Source organism: Gigantopelta aegis, chromosome 4, assembly GCF_016097555.1.
Source record: "Gigantopelta aegis isolate Gae_Host chromosome 4, Gae_host_genome, whole genome shotgun sequence".
In the NCBI taxonomy this organism is placed as follows: domain Eukaryota; kingdom Metazoa; phylum Mollusca; class Gastropoda; order Neomphalida; family Peltospiridae; genus Gigantopelta; species Gigantopelta aegis.
This window is the reverse complement of record NC_054702.1, coordinates 9,190,309-9,216,245: the sequence shown is the minus strand read 5'-3', so window position 1 is coordinate 9,216,245 and position 25,937 is coordinate 9,190,309. Positions and strand designations below refer to the sequence as shown.

Genomic DNA, 25,937 nt, shown 5'->3' with positions numbered 1-25,937 from the left:
TGGAAATGTGTATTCTAAATAATAAAATGTAAGTAAAATGCAATTTTATTTGTGAAAAATGGGGTTTAATAGCGAAAAACAACGCCGTAATGGTTAACAAATAAACGTAACTAGGGTGTGTCCCTTTAAAATGTGAAAGGCTTTTATTCTTTATAAAGTTGCAGTATTTAGCTCAGTTGGTTGAGTGCCCGCCTGATATGCTTGCGTTGCAGGATCAAACCACCTCGGCGGATCTATTCAAATGATTGTTTTTTTCTCATTCCAACCAGTGTACCACAACTGGTCAAAGGCCTTGGTATATGCTTTCCTGTCTGTGGGAAAGTGCATAAAAGATCCCTTGCTGCTTATGGAAAAATGTAGCGGATTTCCTCTGATGACTACTAGTCAGAATTAACAAATGTTTAACATCTAATAGCCGATGTTTAATTCATCAATGTGCTCTAGTGGTGTTCTTAAACAAAACAAACTTTAACTTTAACCTTCCTTGTAAATAATTTATATCTCTATTGTTTAGTGTTATTTTCAGCTGAAGATATTTTATTTTTATATCCACTCACACATTTCAGTATGCTCCTGCTTATTTTTAGGTGAATACCAAGGTTCTGAAAGGTCGGAAAATTGTTGGTGTCTGTGCTGGTCGATTCCACACTGTCTTATACACATGTGATGCAGTTTACACATTTGGTCTTAATGCTGGCCAGTTAGGTAAAATCTCCCAATGTCCTTTGAAATAATTTATAAAAATATACACTTGCTGAAGCATGAGTGTCTGTGACATTGGTAATGGCAAAAAAAAACAATGTTATAATTGTTATGTATTAACACTCAATACATGGTTATTCTCATATGTCACAGTTAGAAATCATTTAATATTTTGATAATTTTGCCAAGAATGTTTTCTGTGTTCATAATTTATTTCTTGTCATAATAATGTTTTTAGTAGTTTAAATTGGATTTTACCATCTAATAATGTCATACATACAGAAAAATGTATATATTGGGAAGTAAAATGAAATTTCAGCTAAAACAAAGATTAAGACTATCAAAAACATTAGATATACAGCCACTGATATTCTGAACATGGAAATATATTTAATATGTAATTTTAGTCATTATAACCGACCTATCTGTTGTTAACATGTTATAATGGTAGGTGACTCTGAGACAGTTTGTTTAATACTTCATTTTTCTGCAGGTCACCCGAAGGCCGACCGTCAACAGAGTCACCTGCGACAAGTGTCGGCACTGAATCACGCTGACATCTCTTTTCTCTATGTGACCTGTTCTGATGCAGCCACTGTTTGTCTGACAGTGAGGGGAGATATTTATGTTCTACATGAGTACCAGTGTCGGAAGATTGCTTCACGGTATGAGTAGAATGTTAACTATTGTTATTAACCCTTTCATGTCTTTGCTAGAATGATGTCATGGGCTGAACATTCTCATGGTGTTTAACTAATAGCAGTGTGCCATGCACCATCATATCCACAACATAATGAAATTTATGGCATGCTGATTGCTCTCACACTACGTAAGGGTAAACTTTACATGAGTACCAGTGTTGAAAGATAGATTCATGGTGAAATTAAATAAGGGCTAACAAATCCAAAATCAGGGTTTAAAACGAATACAAATTTGATGTGTAAAAATGTAACTGTCTTTGGTTAATTTTTTTTTTTTTTTTTTCCCATTCCACCTGACCGGCGTCGTGGTAGTCCACCGGTCTACAGGCTGGTAGGTACTGGGTTCGGATCCCAGTCGAGGCATGGGATTTTTAATCCAGATACCGACTGCAAACCCTGAGTGAGTACTCTGCAAGGCTCAGTGGGTTGGTGTAAACCACTTGCACCGACCAGTGATCCATAACTGGTTCAACAAAGGCCATGGTTTGTGCTATCCTGCCTGTGGGAAGCGCAAATAAAAGATCCCTTGCTACTAATCGGAAGAGTAGCCCATGTAGTTGCGACAGCGGGTTTACTCTCAAAATCTGTGTGGTTCTGACACCATATGTCTGACACCATATAACCGTAAATCAAATGTGTTGAGTGCGTCATTAAATAAAACATTTCTTTCTTTCTTTCCATTCCACTTGAGGTATTTGTGTCGCAGGATCGAACCATCTCAGTAGATCCATTCAACTGATTGGGTTTTTTCTTGTTCCAAACAATGCAACACATTGGTCAAAGGCCATGGTATGTGCTTTTCTGTCTGTGGGAAAGTGTATATAAAAGATCCCTTGCTGCTAATGAAAAAATATAGTAGGTTTCCACTGATGACTACGAGTCATAATTACCAAATGTTTGACATCCAATAGCTGATGATTCATTAATAAATGTGCTCTAGTGGTGTCGTTAAACAAAACAAACTTTAAACTTTAGCTAGGAGCTACAAAGTATCTTGTGACCGAGTGTTGTTTTTGTTTACCAGCTGGACCGATGTCAGCAAGCTGTTGGTTAGTGGTGGGAACCTGGATCACAGCACGGATCTCGATGTCCTGCGGGATAAGGGAGGATCGGAGTTGATTATCGCCCTTCTCAATACCACAGGCAAGGTGAGTCACTTGTTCATTTAGGGAGGTACCAAGTTGACTATTGCCCTCCTTGCAACCATAGGTGATGATAGCCACTTCCTCATTTAGAGGGTACAAAGTTTTTCAGTGCTCCTTGCAAGTGTAGGGATGGGATGAAGCTAAGTTGTAGAGTAGTCATAAGATGAGATGGACCCATTCCAGTTTTTCCCCCATCCTGTATGGGTACATCAAAGGCCATGGTATGTCTGTGCTCGATCAGTTTGGGTCGATCCCCATCTGCAGACTCATTGGGCTATTTCTCATTGCAGCCAGTGAACCACGACTGTTATATCAAAGGACGTGATATGTGTTATCCTGTCTGTGAGATGGTCCATATGAAAGATCCCTTGGATCTAATGGAAAAATGTAGTGGGTTTTCTCTCTAAGACTGTCAAAATTACCAAATGCTTGACATCCGATAGCTAATGATTAATAAATCACTGTGCTCTAGTGGTGGCATTAAACAAAACAAACTTTAACTTTAATGAGCATACAAAAGATCTCTTGCTTCCATTTGACAGGAGTAACCTACGTGACAGCAGCAGGTTTCTTCCTCACTGTAGACCAAGTGTCAAAATAACCCATGTTTTAAACACCAAATAGCCACTGTTTGCAATGTGTTATTTCTTATTTCTTTACAGCCATAGAAATCTTTAACCACTTGATTGATATAGTGAAGTTGGCTTGAGGGATGGGTGTTTTCTCAATTTGTTAATCTTGTTCTATTGCTAGATATTTGATACAGTGTACTTGTTGTTTAGGACATCAAAGGCCATGGTATATGCTATCCTATGGGATGGTGCATATAAAAGATCCCTTGCTCCATCAATATCTGTGTGGTCCTTGACCATATGTCCGACGCCATTATAACTGTAAATAAAATGTGTTGAGTGCTTTGTTAAATGAAACATTTCCTTCCTTGTTGTTTAGGTGTTCTTGTGGAGGGCTGCTAGCCCAGTGTTAAAGCGCTGTCAGTGGGCTATTCGACGCCAGCTGTACGTCACTGACGTGGTCATCGGTGGATCAAACCTGGCGTTTGTCACGGATCAGGCCGAGGCATTCATCGGATTCTGGTCACAGAAAAAGACAGCATCACAGAAGGAAATCTCTACTCTTCAAAATAAAGGTTTGTTTCATGTTATTTGTAAAGATTTCAGTTTGTAGGGTTTCTAATAATAAAATAATGTTTGTTCTCAATGGAATGATACTTTACTTGGAGTTTTGACAAAATTATTATATTTATTGTCAGTCACATAAAGATATTTTTTTTAAATATGTCTTCCAAATCATTTCATTGGCAGGACTTTTGGATGCCATTAGTAGAAAAGAAAACAAAAAAACACATCAAACTGTAGAACAACCTTCTTTTAAACAAACTCCAGAATTTATTTTTCTAGTATGTCAGATTTACTGTATAATAACATTGTTCATTACATATTTGTTGGCAAAAGCGGTCACATTTTTTTATTTTCGTCAATTGTATTAATATTCTTACATAGATTGTGACGAGTTTGGAAAGATGACCCTGATTGACCTGCTGCTGAAAGACGAAGTTGAAGATGTTCCCGTTCGGCGAGTCCCCAACGCTCACCGCGCCACCACCATACACTGTGATACGCAGGGATCCAACTTCACACTTCTCCAGGTGATCCCGAATTGCTGGTACGACATCTTGCCCATTTTGTAATTTATCATCCATTAAAGGCTTTTGTAGGAGATTTTGCTGGCATTATAATTTGCAATATTCTTCTAGCAGATATCGCTTCTTTTTGTTATGTCATTGTGTTTGTTTCAGCACTAAACCTATCATTGGTGACATCACACCACTGTCGGTCTGCTAGTTAACGAGTCTACCGCTGACATTCAACCCACATTACTGACAATGTTTACAACTGTCGCAAATGAAAAGAATGATGATGGATGATAAAAAGAATATCCCCCTTGTGTCTTGTGATATCATAATTTATCAGCACTCATTGATAAAAAGTATAAAAATCCTCGGCAAGCCTGATTTCATACTTTTATCAACTCGTGCTGATAAATTATGATATCACAAAACACTCGGGGAGTATCCTCTGTATCATTTGTAAAACATTAAAAATACATAATAGCGTTTTTGTTAACAGACATCAGCAGTGTATTTAAGTTGATGGATTTATATAACTACGGTGAAACACTTGTAAATAGGACACCCACAGGACCAAGTAAAAAGTCTGGTTTTAAGGGGTTTCTGGTTTAGAGAGGTTCTGTTCTGTACTGATATTTAAAAAGACACCAAGAAAGACATCTGATTTGAAGGGAACTCCTGTTGAATGAGGGTTCACTTTTGAGGGGTTTCATTATAGTTTTAAACATTAGCCGAGACAACGGACTGTTTCTTACCTAGAGTTTGAAAACCAATCAGTGTCATCAGTAAGATGATACATAGAGAATACTACATGAGTGGCTGTTCGATACCACCTATCTTACGAGGTGTTTTAAAACGTATCTTAACAAGCGAAAGTGAGTTGTAACATCAATGGTATCTAATTGACGCGAATGTTGTATTATCTTTTTTACATAATATCCTGAAAAAAACGAATTTAAAATAAATTTAAATGCCTGTTCCAACGAAAACCTATTTATAGCCCTTGCGCTAATAGTTAACTTGTGCGTAACAGACAAGTCAATTTCAGGTTATCTTGTACGTCACAGATTGATCGATTCGACTGTTCTTTTTTTTAATTGCATGGTAAGGTCATCACCTAGGAGCAGCCAGTCGTATGTCTTTAAAATGTTAATGCACATATATGTGTTAACAAGTATGTGTTATTACAAATAACGAATAATGTTCTCACCAACAGTTGTGTAAGAAAGTCTATGATCAAGATTACATTGTCTTTGGGATGTGTTTATCTGTTCATGAGTGCTGTACAGTGATAACATTCTTACAGTGAAAAAGGTGTTATTTTCCCTATTAGTGGATTTCACTGATATTTTCAGATATTCTGCTAAGTTTTAAACACCCACCAAAGTGAGTATTAAAAAGTCGCCTTTTAAAATGGGTTGTCAGGTTATATTAGATGATTTTGGATAATAAAAATGTGGCCTGTTAACACAGGTTGCTGCTTAATACACATGGTTGCCTAATACAGGCGGCTGAAAGAGCAGGTCTGACTCAATAACATCTATGACTTGACATGAATGAAATTTTTAATCTTTATGAAGAATTGCTTGGTCTAGAGCTGTGTTTCTTCAGAGTGTTTACCCCATGCCTTCTTTGTTTTTTCAGTTTGTCTGATCTGCCCTCTGTGACCAGCTCCGAGATGAGTCGAAACCTGCAGGTGGTGATGGATGAAGCAGACGAGTATGACAGCATTCATGACATTGTGGTCCAGGTATTCTAAACCATCTAAATCATCCTAATACTTTGATGGGAAGTCTCAATGTGAGCTCTCGTTTGCCTTTAAGTAATCTCCAAATATCTTTAAAAATTATCCCTGTAAACAAACATTTCTGTTCTTGTTTTAAAAGAATAAGATTAATTTGTTGATAGTTTGACAATATTAAATAAAGTATGATGACCCTCTGTTTACAGACTAGAAACAAAAGCTGGCCAGCACACCAGTACATCTTGGCCTCTCGTAGCGATCACTTCAGGAAGTTTGTGTTTGGTTTGGCAAGACAGAACACACTGAATGACAAGCCTGTCATCGCCATTGACGACGTGCAGCCTGAGATAATGGAACAGATCATCAAGTTTATCTACACCGACACATGTGATCTGCTCACCCCTGGGGCCAGGTTTGACCACATCATGTCACCACTGAAAAACAAGCACGGGGAGAAGTGTTTTGATGTTGATTCGGGCATCTCAGACGAATCTGATTTGATTACACTGGAAAAGAAAAGAATGTCTGCGTACGAAGTTCAGCTGAAGAAGAAAAAGGCTGGTAAGAATGTGAAGGACAAAGAAGATTCGACGTACACCGGCAGGAATCCCATCAAATTACTGCAAGAGGTGGCCAAGAAGTTAGGTGTAAAGGGCTTATCGAAGAGGTGTGTTTATATAATATATTTATTTATTTTTTACCCATATAGTTAAAAATATCTAGGTTCATATCAAAGTGTAATGTTCCACTTGAACCTAAAGTGTCACATTGTACTTTGACATTTATACGATTGATCAATATTACAACGTTAAAAGTTAAACAAGTTCAATGACATAAATTAAAATAGATTATGGATATATTTTGTTTCAAGTTTATGTCTAGCTTGTGACAATTAACAATTATTTCACTCAGATCATAAACTGAATAAAAAATAGAAGCTCATTTAATATCCTATAAATATGAAGATTTTAAAAGACACTGACCCTAGCGTAAAATATCTTTTAACTTTTACACACTTTTTACCATTAAATTACACATTATGTTTAACTTGTTGCTTATATTATTAATTTGGGCAAATTCAGTGTTACAGAAACAAAATTCATTTTGGAAACTAGGGTCTGGAACTTTAATATTGTTAGACATGGAGAATAAGAATGAAAATAGTTATAGATAGTATCACTGCTTAAAATATCTTAATGTCCATGTGTTGATTTGCATTGATGATACCAGACCTGAGCTTGTTCTTTCATTTATATTTATCAGACTTGAGGCTGTGAAGTTTGTGAATGGTGTGGTCCAAGCAGCAAACAAATATCTAGCTACACCAAAGGTGAAGTTTGAACGCACAAAACTGTAAGTAGGGGGGGAGGGGGTGTTCAATTCTTTTACAATTTTGTTTGTTAATAAACATAAATAATTGTATATTATTTTATGATTTGTGGATCACTGGGCAGAGTTTCCTCCCCATAATTATGGATTTAATGAAGAGCACTTTGTTTTATTTGCATTTTGAATTCTGTTAATAACCTGAAGTATATTACTACTAGATGTGTATAAGTTGTCTGTAGTTTCAGATCTGATGATATTTCCAATGTGTAGTGCCATAGGTGTATATAAATTTCCTGTATTTATTGTTTGATCTGAACTGTCTAATATCACCACAAGGCACTGTAAAAAAAAATGTTTTCAAATCTGTCCTGGGCCCCGTTCCACGAAGCGATCTGATCTTGGCGTTAAGATCGCCTTAAGTGCATAGGGTAGCTAAGGCAATCTTAGGGCTAAGAACGGGGCACTGTATGGTAACACCAGACTACATTGTGACAAGTATATTGATATTTATCTGTCTTTATTTTCATACATTGTATTAGAATTGTATGATGTGTGTATCAAAGCTGACGATAACACCACAGTACATTGTCACAAGTATATTGATGTTTTCCGTCTGTTTCAGATCTGAGTTACATGATGTGTGTATCAAAGCTGACGATAACACCACAGTACATTGTCACAAGTATATTGATGTTTTCTGTCTGTATTTTAGATCTCAGTTACATAATGTGTGTATCAAAGCTGACGATAACACCACAGTACATTGTCACAAGTATATTGATGTTTTCTGTCTGTATTTTAGATCTGAGTTACACGATGTGTGTATCAAAGCTGACAATAACACCACAGTACATTGTCACAAGTATATTGATGTTTTCTGTCTGTATTTTAGATCTGAGTTACACGATGTGTGTATCAAAGCTGACGATAACACCACAGTACATTGTCACAAGTGTATTGATGTTTTCTGTCTGTTTCAGATCTGAGTTACATGATGTGTGTATCAAAGCTGACGATAACACCACAGTACATTGTCACAAGTGTATTGATGTTTTCTGTCTGTTTCAGATCTGAGTTACACGATGTGTGTATCAAAGCTGACGATAACACCACAGTACATTGTCACAAGTGTATTGATGTTTTCTGTCTGTATTTTAGATCTGAGTTACACGATGTGTGTATCAAAGCTGACGATAACACCACAGTACATTGTCACAAGTATATTGATGTTTTCTGTCTGTATTTTAGATCTGAGTTACACGATGTGTGTATCAAAGCTGACGATAACACCACAGTACATTGTCACAAGTATATTGATGTTTTCTGTCTGTATTTTAGATCCGAGTTACACGATGTGTGTATCAAAGCTGACGATAACACCACAGTACATTGTCACAAGTATATTGATGTTTTCTGTCTGTTTCAGATCTGAGTTACATGATGTGTGTATCAAAGCTGACAATAACACCACAGTACATTGTCACAAGTATATTGATGTTTTCTGTCTGTATTTTAAATCTGAGTTACATGATGTGTGTATCAAAGCTGACGATAACACCACAGTACATTGTCACAAGTATATTGATGTTTTCTGTCTGTATTTTAGATCTCAGTTACATAATGTGTGTATCAAAGCTGACGATAACACCACAGTACATTGTCACAAGTATATTGATGTTTTCTGTCTGTATTTTAGATCTGAGTTACACGATGTGTGTATCAAAGCTGACAATAACACCACAGTACATTGTCACAAGTATATTGATGTTTTCTGTCTGTATTTTAGATCTGAGTTACACGATGTGTGTATCAAAGCTGACGATAACACCACAGTACATTGTCACAAGTGTATTGATGTTTTCTGTCTGTTTCAGATCTGAGTTACATGATGTGTGTATCAAAGCTGACGATAACACCACAGTACATTGTCACAAGTGTATTGATGTTTTCTGTCTGTTTCAGATCTGAGTTACATGATGTGTGTATCAAAGCTGACGATAACACCACAGTACATTGTCACAAGTGTATTGATGTTTTCTGTCTGTATTTTAGATCTGAGTTACACGATGTGTGTATCAAAGCTGACGATAACACCACAGTACATTGTCACAAGTATATTGATGTTTTCTGTCTGTATTTTAGATCTGAGTTACACGATGTGTGTATCAAAGCTGACGATAACACCACAGTACATTGTCACAAGTATATTGATGTTTTCTGTCTGTTTCAGATCTGAGTTACATGATGTGTGTATCAAAGCTGACAATAACACCACAGTACATTGTCACAAGTATATTGATGTTTTCTGTCTGTATTTTAGATCTGAGTTACATGATGTGTGTATCAAAGCTGACGATAACACCACAGTACATTGTCACAAGTATATGTTTTCTGTCTGTATTTTAGATCTGAGTTACACGATGTGTGTATCAAAGCTGACGATAACACCACAGTACATTGTCACAAGTATATTGATGTTTTCTGTCTGTATTTTAGATCTGAGTTACACGATGTGTGTATCAAAGCTGACGATAACACCACAGTACATTGTCACAAGTATATTGATGTTTTCTGTCTGTATTTTAGATCTGAGTTACACGATGTGTGTATCAAAGCTGACGATAACACCACAGTACATTGTCACAAGTATATTGATGTTTTCTGTCTGTATTTTAGATCTGAGTTACATGATGTGCGTATCAAAGCTGACGATAACACCACAGTACATTGTCACAAGTATATTGATGTTTTCTGTCTGTTTTTAGATCTGAGTTACATGATGTGTGTATCAAAGCTGACGATAACACCACAGTACATTGTCACAAGTATATTGATGTTTTCTGTCTGTATTTTAGATCTGAGTTACATGATGTGTGTATCAAAGCTGACGATAACACCACAGTACATTGTCACAAGTATATTGATGTTTTCTGTCTGTATTTTAGATCTGAGTTACACGATGTGTGTATCAAAGCTGACGATAACACCACAGTACATTGTCACAAGTATATTGATGTTTTCTGTCTGTATTTTAGATCTGAGTTACATGATGTGTGTATCAAAGCTGACGATAACACCACAGTACATTGTCACAAGTATATTGATGTTTTCTGTCTGTTTCAGATCTGAGTTACATGATGTGCGTATCAAAGCTGACGATAACACCACAGTACATTGTCACAAGTATATTGATGTTTTCTGTCTGTATTTTAGATCTGAGTTACATGATGTGTGTATCAAAGCTGACGATAACACCACAGTACATTGTCACAAGTATATTGATGTTTTCTGTCTGTATTTTAGATCTGAGTTACATGATGTGTGTATCAAAGCTGACGATAACACCACAGTACATTGTCACAAGTATATTGATGTTTTCTGTCTGTATTTTAGATCTGAGTTACATGATGTGTGTATCAAAGCTGACGATAACACCACAGTACATTGTCACAAGTATATTGATGTTTTCTGTCTGTATTTTAGATCTGAGTTACATGATGTGTGTATCAAAGCTGACGATAACACCACAGTACATTGTCACAAGTGTATTGATGTTTTCTGTCTGTTTCAGATCTGAGTTACATGATGTGCGTATCAAAGCTGACGATAACACCACAGTACATTGTCACAAGTATATTGATGTTTTCTGTCTGTATTTTAGATCTGAGTTACATGATGTGTGTATCAAAGCTGACGATAACACCACAGTACATTGTCACAAGTGTATTGATGTTTTCTGTCTGTTTCAGATCTGAGTTACATGATGTGCGTATCAAAGCTGACGATAACACCACAGTACATTGTCACAAGTATATTGATGTTTTCTGTCTGTATTTTAGATCTGAGTTACATGATGTGTGTATCAAAGCTGACGATAACACCACAGTACATTGTCACAAGTGTATTGATGTTTTCTGTCTGTATTTTAGATCTGAGTTACACGATGTGTGTATCAAAGCTGACGATAACACCACAGTACATTGTCACAAGTATATTGATGTTTTCTGTCTGTATTTTAGATCTGAGTTACATGATGTGCGTATCAAAGCTGACGATAACACCACAGTACATTGTCACAAGGATATTGATGTTTTCTGTCTGTTTCAGATCTGAGTTACATGATGTGTGTATCAAAGCTGACAATAACACCACAGTACATTGTCACAAGTGTATTGATGTTTTCTGTCTGTATTTTAGATCTGAGTTACACGATGTGTGTATCAAAGCTGACGATAACACCACAGTACATTGTCACAAGTATATTGATGTTTTCTGTCTGTATTTTAGATCTGAGTTACACGATGTGCGTATCAAAGCTGACGATAACACCACAGTACATTGTCACAAGTATATTGATGTTTTCTGTCTGTTTCAGATCTGAGTTACATGATGTGTGTATCAAAGCTGACGATAACACCACAGTACATTGTCATAAGTGTATTCTGGTTGCACGACTCGAGTACTTCCACAGTATGCTAGGGAGCGGCTGGATTGAGGTGTGTATCTGTGCAGTGTTTTTTTTTTTTTACATACCATTCCAGTCACAGTTTACAATGTTTTTTGAAATCTTCAAATATTACATTTGTGAAGATAATTCATACAAATTTATACCAAAACAGAACACAAATGTCTTAATAGATTGTTTTTTTATAATCATGATAGACAAAGAAATTGAAAGTATATCATCTTTTACTACTTATTTTTTGCTTTTTAGCATTGTGCTTAAATGCATAAATAGAAAACTTTGTTATCAGTTTCCATTTTATAAAAAACATTTCAGCCACATTAACCTAAATTATTTTTTTAAGTTTTTAAAAATCATGAGTCTTTGTCTTGTTTATCTGGCGATCACATTTTCATTAACACACTTGTGAATTCCTTTTCACAGACTTCCGACACAAGAGCCCTGAGCCTGCCAATTCCTGGAGACATTCTGTTGTTACTTCTTGACTTTCTCTACACAGATGAATCGGTCATTTTGTCAGGTATGTGCATCATGGTATTTTACCAAGTCTCAATATAGTTTTAACCACTCGTTTTGTTTTCATATTTATTGATGTCAAGCTACTTGTTATCTTGTAATATGGTGGTGTTGTTAAGTTGCTGTGTAAAATCATAATTGTGTAACATTCAGGGTTTTGTTGTTGTTTCAGATGTTTGCAAAGCAGAGCTGCTGTATAATGTTCTAGTTGTGTAACATTCAGGGTTTTGTTGTTGTTTCAGATGTTTGCAAAGCAGAGCTGCTGTATAATGTTCTAGGGTTTTGTTGTTGTTTCAGATGTTTGCAAAGCAGAGCTGCTGTATAATGTTCTAGTTGTGTAACATTCAGGGTTTTGTTGTTGTTTCAGATGTTTGCAAAGCAGAGCTGCTGTATAATGTTCTAGTTGTGTAACATTCAGGGTTTTGTTGTTGTTTCAGATGTTTGCAAAGCAGAGCTGCTGTATAATGTTCTAGTTGTGTAACATTCAGGGTTTTGTTGTTGTTTCAGATGTTTGCAAAGCAGAGCTGCTGTATAATGTTCTAGTTGTGGAACATTCAGGGTTTTGTTGTTGTTTCAGATGTTTGCAAAGCAGAGCTGCTGTATAATGTTCTAGTTGTGGAACATTCAGGGTTTTGTTGTTGTTTCAGATGTTTGCAAAGCAGAGCTGCTGTATAATGTTCTAGGGTTTTGTTGTTGTTTCAGATGTTTGCAAAGCAGAGCTGCTGTATAATGTTCTAGTTGTGGAACATTCAGGGTTTTGTTGTTGTTTCAGATTGTTGTGATGCGACTTGCTGTGTAATGTTTTGGTTGTTGTTTCAGATTGTTGCGATGCCGAGTTGCTGTGTAATGTTCTGGTGGTAGCTGACCAGCTTCTGGTAATCCGACTGAAAGAAATCTGTGAGGTGTCACTGGTAAACCTGTGTAAGTTATTGATGTTACTTATTTTAAGCTTGTGTCCAATTAAAAAGAAACTACCACTGTCATGAACATATATCACGACTGTTTGTCCAGAACAGGGGTTTCTGGTTAATTGTTAGTGTTTAAAGTTAATCAGCTTGGAAGTCCACCCACTGTTAAATCATCTACTCACATAACGGCTTAGAATTCCACCCACCGTCACGTCAAGTAGTTACATGGCAAATTAGAACTCCACCCCCATTCACATCATCTATTAACTTGATAGATTATAAGTTATACCCACTGTTTTTGGTTAACATTGATCAATTATAATAAAAACAAAATTTCATATTTCAGTAAATTTCCGCAACGTGGCCGAGTTGTTGGAGTTTTCCTCTGTGTATAATGCTGATCAGCTGAAAGCCTCTTGTCAACAGATGATATCTCTCAATATGGCTGCTCTTCTCGAAGGAAGGTAATACCTTAAAGGAAGCTAAACACCACAGTCACTTGCTAGACTGGTTTTTACATTATTATTAACTGAATGTGATAGGATAAATGTGGATGAAAACCAATCAAATTGTTGACAAGTGCTTGTCCTCATGAATATGTAGCTGGAATTTTGTTTGGTTTTACTGTTATAATAAACATTATATAATAACTTGTTTAAATTATTATAAGTTTTGGTAACTCCAGTGTATTTTGATTATCCTGGTCTTTGTAATAACTCTAAATGTATTTTATTCCAAACAAAAATGGTACATACATGTATCTCAGAACTAGGGTTAGGGTCTTTAAACGTGATTATGTGTTATGGTTCCAGATTTAAATTTGATTATGTAATGGGAAGACATTTAAATTGTTTAGTTATTTTTAGTTTTATTATATTTATAAATACTGCTTTCACTGTTCTGTTGCTGACTGTTTTACAAGTATGTAAATTTGAATGGAGATTATCATTCAAATACCTTTAAACAAAAATTATCTACATAATAATTTATTATGTATTTTTGTAATTTTGACATATGTTATTATATACTTCCCTCTATCTTAGTAATACATATTAATTTTTCTTTAACCTGTAGATATCTTGATGTACTGAGTGATGAAACTATTGGTGAACTGAAGGAGTATTACAGAAATCTGGTAAGAATTATATTATGAAGTAGTAATAAAACTCAGGGCGCAACTCCCCATTTCATAACATCGACATTAACATTATCAAAAAGAGACTAATACAATAAGTTGTTATGAAATGAATGCTTGTTTTTGTTTTAATCCAGTGTGTTCTGTTTGACATAAGTAATAATTTGGGGCAGGATCTAGCTCAGTCAGTAGAGAACTTGTCAGAGATTTCCATGTCAAAAGAACAAACCACCTTCGTGGACTCCTTATCCGACGGTTTTCTCCCATCTCAGTTAATGCCCAATGACTGGTATATCAAAGGCCATGGTGGGAATATGCATATAAAAGATACCTTGCTACCAATGGGAAAATGTAGTGGGTTTCTTCTGAAGATTAATTTTAATACAGAAGCAAATGTAAGAAACAATTAAGGAATCTTTCTCAAATTTAGTCTCAGAATAGACTTTTTGTTGGACTAATAGTGTAACTTTTGCTACCTGCTCCCTGTCTATTTGGAGCCAAAGTCCATCCCATCCTCCTACAAAAATGTTTTTTGTAAATTTCAGTTTTGACATAAGAAGAAAAGTAAAAGTGTTTTGGGTCCAGTTTAGAAAACAATTGGCTCAGAAATAAATAACTTGTAATAAATTCCATAGCATGAAAAAAGGCATTCTTGTGGGACTTACAACTTACATAATATACTTGAGTTTCGTTAAACAAATATTTCTTTCCATCAGTTCACAATTGTATGACTTGTTTTATTTGCAGATACCGGGAATGGCTCGACGTTTGGTCACTCCTTTTGATGAGAGTCCAAGCCGAGACTACCTAGAGAGTCTGCCGAGTTGTTGCCATGACAACAGCGTAACCCCTGGCTACGAGCAGCTATCAAGGAAGAAGAAGAAGCGACGTAGCCGCACCCAGAGTGTGACAGAGGATGTGGATAGGAGTGATGGGGCGGCGGTCGAACGACAGATCTCCGTCAGTTCTGACATCAGCATTGACGACGACCCAGCCGGGTCGAACCCAGACACAGTCTTCACAACAAGTCTAGTCACAGTTAGTGCTGTAGTCATTGTCTTATTGAGTCTTCACAACAAGTCTAGTCACAGTTAGTGCTGTAGTCATTGTCTTATTGAGTCTTCCCCACAAATCTAGTCACAGTTAGTGCTGTAGTCATTGTCTTGTTGAGTCTTCCCCACAAGTCTAGTCACAGTTAGTGCTGTAGTCATTGTCTTGTTGAGTCTTCACCACAAGTCTAGTCACAGTTAGTGCTGTAGTCATTGTCTTGTTGAGTCTTAACCACAAGTCTACTCGCAGTTAGTGCTGTAGTCACTGTCTTCTTGACTAAACATTATTTTATTGTATAGATTGGGCACAATTGTCTTCTTATTTGATGGACATCATTAGAGATGCTGATATTAGTTTTTAGGCAGTGTAAAATATTTTCAGCTCATACAGATTTTACAGGTTTTGTTACATTTAATTACCCATTACTTAAAGTGACAGACCCTAGTTTTTGAACACTGTCATATTTTTTTAAACTTATATAGCCATTTTTGATAATTGATCAGACATTACTTGGATTAGATAGTGTTTAGATAATCCATTTCCATACATCTGAAGTGTTTCTGGTCATCCTTGTGTTTTTAATACCATGAAATACATTTTTTTAAATTTAAAAAACCCGAACATACCAATGAGAAGTAACGGTTATGGAAACTAGCTCTATTTTTAAACGGGTATTTCCTGTTTTAACGTCGCAGACTGTTTTTCACTCTATTTTAACTTTATCAAAATGTGTTACAGGTTTGTAGATTAACCAGACTTTGTGTCCATTTTCACGGGTTGAAACTAGAATCTGTGACTTTAAAACTCCTAGATTAAATTATCCAGTGTGTTCCTGGTTGCCTGGGCCCCGTTTTACGAAGCGATCTTAGCTACTATCGAACTTAGTGATTTAAGGTTGATGTTACGCTACCGACCTTAACATTTACAACCGTTCGACGAAGCAACCTTAGTGCGATTGTAAACCAAAACTTACTACAGTAGCAATCTTAACTAAGGTTAAAATATTATAATCCATGTTTGTTTGTAAATAATTTCAGTTTTGCTTGATGTAAGAAGAAAAGTAAAAGCGTTTTGGAAATAATAAAACATTTTCACTATTTTTGTGTCCAATTTAGAAAACAGTCGGCTCAGAAATAAATAACTTGTAGTTTTTTTTTATAGATCGACGACAGTCATTCTTTGCACCCTTGTTTCGGCTTCATACACAATAAATATAACATATCCAACGGTATTTTTTTATATCATATATTTGACAAAATGTACTTTTTATATATTTCATCATTTTAAAACTTAAACTTAATATTTTGTTTAAAATTATGAAAAATAAAAACATACCGAAAGTAAACTGCGTTGTCTGCTCTCGGAATTATTTTGACAGGGGTCAAGGTTAGTAGACTAGTTTTTATTTTAATGTGGTGTAGCATTGTAATAATATAGCTAATTTTGAATTTAAATGACGTCAGTATTTCAATGACGTCACTTTCCATCTTCTTATAATTTAACAATAAACTCGGTGTATGACATTTCCTTTTTCATACACAATAAATAACACTGGGAAAATCCCAATGCAAAATTTCTGTTGAAATTGTTTTGTTTGAACATTACTAATGCACGTGTTTTTTTAGAAGAAAAAAAATCCTGGAATAAAAAAAATTGTACTATTTACGAAATGTGGATCTGAAGTGAAATTACGGTAAGATATGTTATATTTATTGTGTGCGAAACCAAAACAAGGGTGCGAAGAGTGACTGTCGTCGACCTTAATGTTAATGATGAAAGAGGTCATCCATTCCAAATCCGCTCGAAACACATAGCATGCCGAGGTATCCGATACCTTCATATCAGTTCCTCATCGTTGATTGTGTCGAACTTTATGCTTCTGTCGCAAAAAACATGTTCCGTTCGTCTTTTTTCCTTCCTCAACGTTAATTTAAGATCGCGACCTTAGAGCTTACAATAGGTGCAGACCTATTGTAAATATTAATAGTAACTTAAGGTGGTTGTAAGCTAAGGTCGTTCAGTAAAACAGACTGTCGATTGTAGGAAAAAGTTACGGTCGCTAAGATCGCTTCGTAAAACGGGGCCCTGGTGTTTGTAGGCGCAACATTTAGCTCAGTGGTATAGCATTCATATATGAGGTGTCTTGGTCCAGTTTAGAGGGGTTTCACTGTACATAGTTTATTTACCAGTGATGTGTGTGACAACCCAGCAGTATTTAATGTTACATAACTCAGTGTACCTAACATCCAACAAATTCATTAATATATACTGAACACCACTGAAAAGGCATCAGTAAGATTTGTAGATTAAAAAGGCATAAGAGAAAACCAACAAAAACCCACATTTGACTAATTTTTTATGTATTCTGGAAGGCAATAAATAACCCCCAAAATCTATACCAGGATTAGAATTAGGGTGTGTAATATAGCAATCTTAACCTGTGTGATAGCAGTTACAACTAAAAATTGGGTGGTGCTTTTTCAATGGAGTTCAGTATAAATAATTATCAATGTTTTTATTTTAACGATCAATATTTTATTCTTTAAAATTGCAAACTTTTAATCTAAAACAATTGGTTTTTCAGGACATAGCCTTGCAAGCAGCACAACCAAAGGAACAGAAACACACAAGTGCCTTTATTCATGTGCCAAAGAGAAACATATCTAGTCCATGGGGTTACAAGAGTCCCTCATCCCCCTTATCTCAGGGCCCGATTCTCTCCCCACCAGGACACCCTGCTGCCAGCCCCGAGAGTCCGGGTTCAACTCTGCGAGACATCATGGCTGCTGAGGAGCAACAGCAGAACAAACAGCATTCACTGGGAAAGGGGTAAGAGAGATTGTTGTCAGTCATCAACACACAAACAGCATTCACTGGGAAAGGGGTGAGAGAGATTGTTGTCGGTCATCAACACACAAACAGCATTCACTGGGAAAGGGGTGAGAGAGATTATTGTCGGTCATCAACACACAAACAGCATTCACTGGGAAAGGGGTGAGAGAGATTGTTGTCGGTCATCAACACACAAACAGCATTCACTGGGAAAGGGGTGAGAGAGATTGTTGTCGGTCATCAACACACAAACAGCATTCACTGGGAAAGGGGTGAGAGAGATTGTTGTTAGTCATCAACACACAAACAGCATTCACTGGGAAAGGGGTGAGAGAGATTGTTGTTGTTGTCACACTGTTCGGAGTTTGCTGTCAGTGTAACATGTTTCAGACAGGTGTTTTGATGGCTAAAACAACATTAAATATCTTTTCTTGTTTAGAATATCAGTATATTCAACATGTTGTCTAGGTGATGTTTGAAGTACATGTAGTCCAGATTGAATTTTATCTCAATAATTTTGTATGTATCAAAAAACATTTTTTTAGGCAACAAAAAAATATATTTTAGGAAATAAATTTAAATTACAGCAATTAAAAACATTAGAAACAGACAGAATTATATTATAAATTTAGAAAATGTCTTCAATATGTAGCCTGTCTAGTGACAGCGAGTTTCATCTCTCAACCTGATGTTGAAATAACCATAGGTTAAAAACCAAGTAGCCTCAGTTTAACATGTGTTGAAATGTCATTAAAACATTCCTTTCCAGCCATGCATATTATTGCTGTTGACTTGATCTAGTGTTGGAGAAGAAATCTGCTATTGATACTACTCCCGATTCGATGTACAAGTTAAAACCATTGATATTTACAATTCAGAGAGAATTGGTTGGAATGGGAAATAATCCAGCTTATATTTAAAACACATGTTTAGAGTAGATATTTTTTAATTATTATTATTAATTTAATATGTAAATGAATGGCTATTATTGTTGGTTATTGTCTCCATTTTAAGAGTTTCTCCTGGCAAGTTTTCTTGGAAGGATGTAAAGAAGCAGCAGAGCCAGCGAGAACAGCAGAGCAGGTTGAAGAAAGACAACTCGGAGGTCAGTGAGAAGGAAATCGGTCCGGTGTCGCAGTCGCCCAAACCCAGCATCTGTCCATGGTAGGTTCACACGTCATCATTTACTGCAGGTGGGATGTACTCCAGAGGTTAAGCATTCGATTTATGTGCAGTCCGTTTAGGATCGATTCTCATCGGTGGGTCCATTGGGCTATTTCCTGTTCCAGCCAGTGCACCACAACTGGCATATCATTTTTCCATTTCAGCTTAGTTTCGTGCTTATATCCTTTTAAGGTTCAAGTATACTGTCCTGGGTACACACCTCAGCTATCTGGGCCGTCTGTCCTGGACAGTGGGTTAGTTGTTAGTGGTTATTGAGGGAAAAAATATATATCACCTACTCATCGAGTTGTTAACACTCGCTCTGGGTGGGAGCGGGTACCAGGCTGCGAACTGAGTTGTTAACACTCGCTCTGGGTGGGAGCGGGTACCAGGCTGCGAACTGAGTTGTTAACACTCGCTCTGGGTGGGAGCGGGTACCAGGCTGCGAACTGAGTTGTTAACACTCGCTCTGGGTGGGAGTGGGTACCAGGCTGCGAACCGAGTACCTACCAGCCTTGTCCGATGGCTTAACCACAACACCACCGAGGCTGGTTGTCCATGGTAACCTCACACTTCATCGTTTACAGCAGGCGGGATGTAGCCCAGTGGTAAAGCGCTTGCTTAATGCACAATCAGTTTAGAATCAATCACGTCAGTGGGCTCATCATTCCAGCCAGTGCACCACAATTGGTATATCGAAGGCTATGGTATGTGCTATCATGTCCGTGGAATGTGCGACTATATATGTTAAAATTACCAAATGTTTGACCTCCAGTAGCTGATGATAAATAAATCAATGTGCTTTAGTGGTGTCATTAAACAAAGCTAACTTTTTAACTTTGACCCATGCCACCAACATTAGAAAATCAGCAACATTTCAAATGAAATAGACATGTTTCGTTGCACTCTGTAAAACATGAAAAGAGAGTAGGATAATATTTCAGAAACATATTTTGGGTGGATAGTGTGTTTAGCTATATTATTTGTCACATCTTGTTTTTTAAAAGGTTATTTTTTGTCACATGATATATACTCTTTTGTGTTTATGGAGGAGGTTTGTTTTGTTTGGTTACCTTCCATATCAGCTGAGAATGCCCAGAGAATGTTGAATAATTATATGATGCCTATTTAAATATGTTAATTTTGTTAATGATATTTGTATTTGTGAGGGGTTCAGTAACTTGGAAAACTTTAAATATATATACATTGTGGTTGTTTGTATTTGTCAGGGGTTCAGTAAACAAGGTTGTCAATTCGTTCCGAAACCTGATAATTGAGGAGAAAGTGCACACAACTGTGAAACCTGACACTTCTGTTGCTTCAAAAGACATGGGAAACGTCTCACTGAGGTAAGTCGTTTTTCTCTCTTGATGATGTTACATAGAGAATAACTGGTTACTGAGCATTTAAGATATTGGCTTTATCCTGCGAAGGTTAGAAGGGCAGAGCCTCGTGGCATTTACCATTCAACCTGAGTAGGATAAAGCCAATATTTATTTTATTTTAACCAGTTATTTTATTTATTCTGTATTCCAATAGGAATAGTCTGAAAATCATTATTCATTCCAGGTTTTTTGCAGTATGACGACATTCTTTGTAAGATGCTAACTACATTTTCTCACTTTCAAAAAGCATTTCTAAACTCTCATAAATAAATATTTAAGTTTTATATCTTTATCAGGAATCAAAACATTCTTTGTGTATACTGTACTGAAACAAATTATTTAAAGAGTATGTTTATTGGAAATCTAGTATGAAATACTCAATCGAGTCGGGCTTATATTACATGACTTACATGTATATTTTTATTATCTAGTCATCATATCTCACCAGTGTATATAGTGATTGCAGGATAAAGTGAAATAACTTTACCAGACATAAAGTCAGTGTTATCGTTTGTTTATGGTTACAGTAAGATTATTTCATTTTTTTACACACCTGTTAGTGAGAACACCATCATTCGTTATTAAGTGTAACTCATACCAATAACACACATACATATATTAATGATTAAAAGACCTACAACTGGCTGCTCCTACATGTAGGTGATCACCCAGTTGTGGCAGCCATTCCATCCAGTGAAAAAAAGAACGATCACAATGGTCTGCACATTGACGTATATGTTAATCTGAAGTTTGATTGCACGGTCATGCTTATGTTAATGCAAGTGCAATGGCTGTAAATAAGTTTTAGTCGGAAAAGATGTTAAAATTTATTTTAAATCTGGTTTTTGAGGATATATAAGAAATAGGATACTACATTTGTGTCTTGTTAGATACCATTTGTTTTACAAGTTATTTTAAAAAGTTAGATAAGTTTTAAAACAACTTGTCAGTGTTCGAGATTAAAAATTTGGGGCAGTATCCCAGTTGGATACTAACATTTCAAAATCAGGATCCCACCTGAGAATTTAGTATTCCACTTAAATGAAATTCATAAATAACATCGTAACAAACTTGCACGACACTGTTCTCGTTCCCAGTCTATTGCAATGCCGCAATCGCAGAATTCATGAAATTTGCAATCAAATGGAATCTATTTTTGAATAATACTAACATAAATTAATATTTAGCAGTAATTTATAAGTGATTCTGACATTATTAATGATAAACCTACCTGTATCAATTTTCTGCAGATGTAATCAATATCTCAAATAAAATTTGAAGGGAGGAAACATCCAACATAAACAATAGCGACTTAACTGTTCCCAGTCTATTGCTTTGCCGCTATTGCTCCAGTGTAGCATTAGACTGGGTATGAGTTGGGGGAGATATTGTTATGGCATAGCATTAGACTGGATACAAGCTCGAAAATACTGTTACCTAACTTCACCAGTAAATGATGACTTTCATTGTTTAGCGAAAAATAAAAACGCAGGATTAAAAAGAGCCAACAACATTATATGGTATCCCGGGATATCGGGATACTGTTAATCTCGAACACTGCTTGTTATAAGATAAATGATATCTAACAGCAACTCATGTAGTATTCTCTGTATAAAACATCGTTTTCTAGGTGTCAAAACAGCCATTGATTCTGTGTTAGCTACTGACTTAGAAACAAAATATTCTGTTTGACAATGAACTGGTTTACATTCTGTGTTTGACAATGAACTGGTTTACATTCTGTGTTTGACAGTCAACTGGTTTACATTCTGTGTTTGACAGTCAACTGGTTTACATTCTGTGTTTGATAATGAACTGGTTTACATTCTGTGTTTGTCAATGAACTGGTTTACATTCTGTGTTTGACAGTCAACTGGATTACATTCAGTGTTTGACAGTCAACTGGTTTACATTCTGTGTTTGACAATGAACTGGTTTACATCCTGTGTTTGACAATGAACTGGTTTGTATTTCTCGGTTCAGTAGACAGTCCGAGCAACAGCGACAGATGAGTATTCCTGTGGTCTGCAGGTCTGAACCTCTGATGATACCAAACACTTCCCAGAATGCCTGGCTGACTGGTCACATTCCCAGCCCACCCCAGTCGAGTGTCAGCTTCTCGGACATCGTCAAGGACGAACAGCAGAGGAGAGAAACTCTCGACAGAGCATCGAAAAAACCACTCGGACTCATCCAGGTAGAACATATAGAATACTATACGAGTTTTCGCTAGATATCATTTTTACGAAACGAGTGAACTTCCCAAACGTATCTGACCGAACAAAAGTGAGGTCGGATACATTTGGGAAGTTCACGAGTTTCGTAAAAATGATATCTAGCGAAAACGCAAATTATGAAAAATAAATAAATCAATCAATCAATTTTGTAGCCTATTTCAAGAACGGATGTTGATTTGCATAACTAGCCGGGTGCACGACTACGTACCGCCGCATTGAGAAAGTTCGTTGTACTTCCGCTACTTCTCAGTGACGTTTTCAGGGGAGTGGTGTAGACGTACCTCCCCATAAATTTCCATCGGGTTTAATTTTTTAATTTAAAGAAAGCTGTAAGGTACATGCATCAGTATATGTTTATTTTCATATTGGGTGAAAAATTGGTAAAACTAACGCATAATTCCATATTTTAACAAAACGCCCCCAAGAAACAAATGTTCCCGTTACCCCACTGGTTATGCTAATAATGATGAATTCACAAATCACAACTGACAATAACAATTTGTTGACCAAAAATCCAACCAATAAGAGAATAACAAGTGTTTTTGCAGTTAAAAACGTGTAGCTTGCAAAAGCAGCTGAGTTCACGGAAAACTAAAGTTATAACTTTAAGGTCGACGACAGTCACTTTTTGCGCCCTTGTTTTGGCTTTCTTTGTACACAATAAATATAGCATATCTTATCGTAATTTCACTTGAAATCCATATTTCATAAAAGGTACAATTTTTCAATCACAAAATTTTCTTCAAACACATTCAGGTGCTTCAGTAATATTCAAAAAAAAAAAAAATCAATAGGAATTTTGCATTGGATTTTTTCCAGCATTCTTAAAACGGAAACTTCATGTACCCAGTTTGTGGTTATTGTAAGGAGGTGCAAAGTGACGTCATTGGAATTCTGACGTCATTCAAATTCAAAATTAGCTATATTATTACAATGCATCGCCACATTAAAATAAAAACTGGTCTACTAACCTTGACCCCTGTTAAATTTCTACAACAAGCAAACAACGCATTTTACAGGTCGGTATATTTTACTTTTTCATAATTCTACAAAAAATATTAAGTTTAAGTTTTAAAAAAAAAAAAAAAAAAAAAAAAATCCGTAGCAGACGATACATGTTTACGATATTTCAATTGTGCATTTTATTTTTCAAGGTGTATATAGCTTTGTTTATAGAAATAATACATATATACAATATTCAATTTTATTTATTTTATTATTATTTTTAATTTAAATGTCTCGCGACATCCGATGAATGAATGAAATATATAGTAAAACTTGTGGAATGTTAACAACGTAATTTTTTATGAATGAAAAACAAAAAGTCCCGGTAGACTTACTGTCCAACCAATCATAATAGCCTTGCTTCATTGTCAACCAATGAAAAGACGTACATCTGGTACGACCCTTGTGGTGCGTACCGTATTTGTACGACACCGCTATACGTTCACCAGGTGGGTGATAAAACAAGATCTGTATTTCTAGTTCAATCAACCAGTAGAAAGGTTTCAGAAAGCCGTGCCAGAAAAAACTTTTAGCACACGTCCCCTTAAGGGTAATGCACCCTTTTCATTGGTTAATTGGTGTCATCGTTTAGGAGGTACACGGCTGTTGCTTCATTGGGTCATTCCATAACCAAAGGTAGTATGTCACATCACGTAATATGTCACATTGCATGCATTCCTTCTAGTGACATAATATATGTCATTGCATGCATTCCTTCTAGTGACATAATATATATCAGCTGTGAGAAGGTCATGATGCCACTGTATGCAAATAAAATGCAGTGAATTCTCTAGTAATTATACTAAAATTTTAAGTATGATTGAACTAGAAAGTATGACAGGTAATATGTATGGTCGTGTCGTTTTGAAAGTGCATATAAAAGATGCTTCTTTTTGGTAGGACTAGCCCATGTGGCAGAAGTAGGTGTTGAGATGGTATGAAGTAAATATTTTCTTCTGGTGTTTGTATTTGTGGATGTTATGATATATTGGACATCAAATAGCCTTAGTGTGAAATGCAGTGTGGTTAAAGTAATATTCCTCTCCTTTCTATAATTTTCTTTTGGTTTAGTATTAAAGCAAGTCTTGAAGTGAAAAAAGTTTTTTTTTAAATTTCGTTTTTTTTTTAATTGAGGTCTATTTTGTTCTTTAAGTTTTGAAGTGATTAATTTTTATGTTTAGTTTTTGCTTCTTATATTGAGGTGTTAAATTCGCTAAGAGAAATCAAATTATCTTCTCCTGACGAAGTGTATTTCTTGTTGATATGTACTGTAATGTTTTAGGTGGAAGAACAGGCAATGCACGAACTACTTCAGCACTACCGAGCGTACGGCTGTCCCACAGAGCACATCACAGTGGAGCGTGTCCCCCAGGCTCTGGCCACGCCCTTGTGGAAGAGGGACAGCCAGGGAGCCTGTGGGGGACAGTAACGATTATTAGCAAGAGACAGACAGGGTGCTACACATAAATGAAAGAGACAAGTTGCTTTATTTGCTTCAGTGTTGGAGAGCTTATTGGGGACTGTAACGCATATTGCAGACAGACAGCAAGGGTTCAGCTCCAAGGTGGAGAAACAGACTACTGTGGGGACACCCATCTATAGTCCGTTACATCCTCCTACAAAAATGTTTTTTGTAAATAATTTTAAGTTTGACTCAAGTTTGCTTAATTTACAAACCTGTAACAAATTTGGATACAACAGAGTGAAACAAGAGTCTGTGACATTGAAATATCCTTAAAAATAGACTAAAAAGCGATTCCATAATGGTTACTTCTCAGACGCACGTGCATTTTTAAAAATATGAAAAATGCATTTTGTGGTATTAGAAACACCTGGATAACCAGAAACACTTCAGTTGTATGGAAATGGATAATATAAACAATAAAATATAAGTAATATTTGATTTCAGTGATCATAAACGGCTCTAATAGTGAGAAATATGCCTTAGTGTTTAAAAACTATGGTTTGTCC

At 36.1% G+C, this 25,937-nt stretch overlaps 1 protein-coding gene across 2 annotated transcripts in view; it reads left to right on the top strand.

Moving 5' to 3' along the window:
* LOC121372629 (inhibitor of Bruton tyrosine kinase-like) overlaps positions 1 to 25,701 on the top strand; it is a 34,842-nt gene extending 9,141 nt beyond the window's left edge. Inside the window, exons 8-26 of one of the 2 annotated variants that reach the window (XM_041499058.1) lie at positions 588 to 705; positions 1,196 to 1,367; positions 2,428 to 2,551; positions 3,500 to 3,695; positions 4,069 to 4,231; positions 5,841 to 5,946; positions 6,147 to 6,607; positions 7,204 to 7,293; positions 11,645 to 11,765; positions 12,158 to 12,254; positions 13,070 to 13,171; positions 13,505 to 13,622; positions 14,233 to 14,293; positions 15,041 to 15,331; positions 17,928 to 18,172; positions 19,190 to 19,339; positions 20,569 to 20,688; positions 22,711 to 22,921; positions 25,249 to 25,701. In XM_041499058.1, coding sequence (XP_041354992.1) covers positions 588 to 705; positions 1,196 to 1,367; positions 2,428 to 2,551; positions 3,500 to 3,695; positions 4,069 to 4,231; positions 5,841 to 5,946; positions 6,147 to 6,607; positions 7,204 to 7,293; positions 11,645 to 11,765; positions 12,158 to 12,254; positions 13,070 to 13,171; positions 13,505 to 13,622; positions 14,233 to 14,293; positions 15,041 to 15,331; positions 17,928 to 18,172; positions 19,190 to 19,339; positions 20,569 to 20,688; positions 22,711 to 22,921; positions 25,249 to 25,395 — 3,093 coding nt within the window. In that variant the 3' untranslated portion in view covers positions 25,396 to 25,701. Of the gene's footprint in view, positions 1 to 587; positions 706 to 1,195; positions 1,368 to 2,427; positions 2,552 to 3,499; positions 3,696 to 4,068; positions 4,232 to 5,840; positions 5,947 to 6,146; positions 6,608 to 7,203; positions 7,294 to 11,644; positions 11,766 to 12,157; positions 12,255 to 13,069; positions 13,172 to 13,504; positions 13,623 to 14,232; positions 14,294 to 15,040; positions 15,332 to 17,927; positions 18,173 to 19,189; positions 19,340 to 20,568; positions 20,689 to 22,707; positions 22,922 to 25,248 lie in introns of both variants that reach the window. The other variant, XM_041499057.1, reaches the window with a different exon arrangement.
* The last annotated feature ends 236 nt before the right edge of the window (positions 25,702 to 25,937 follow it).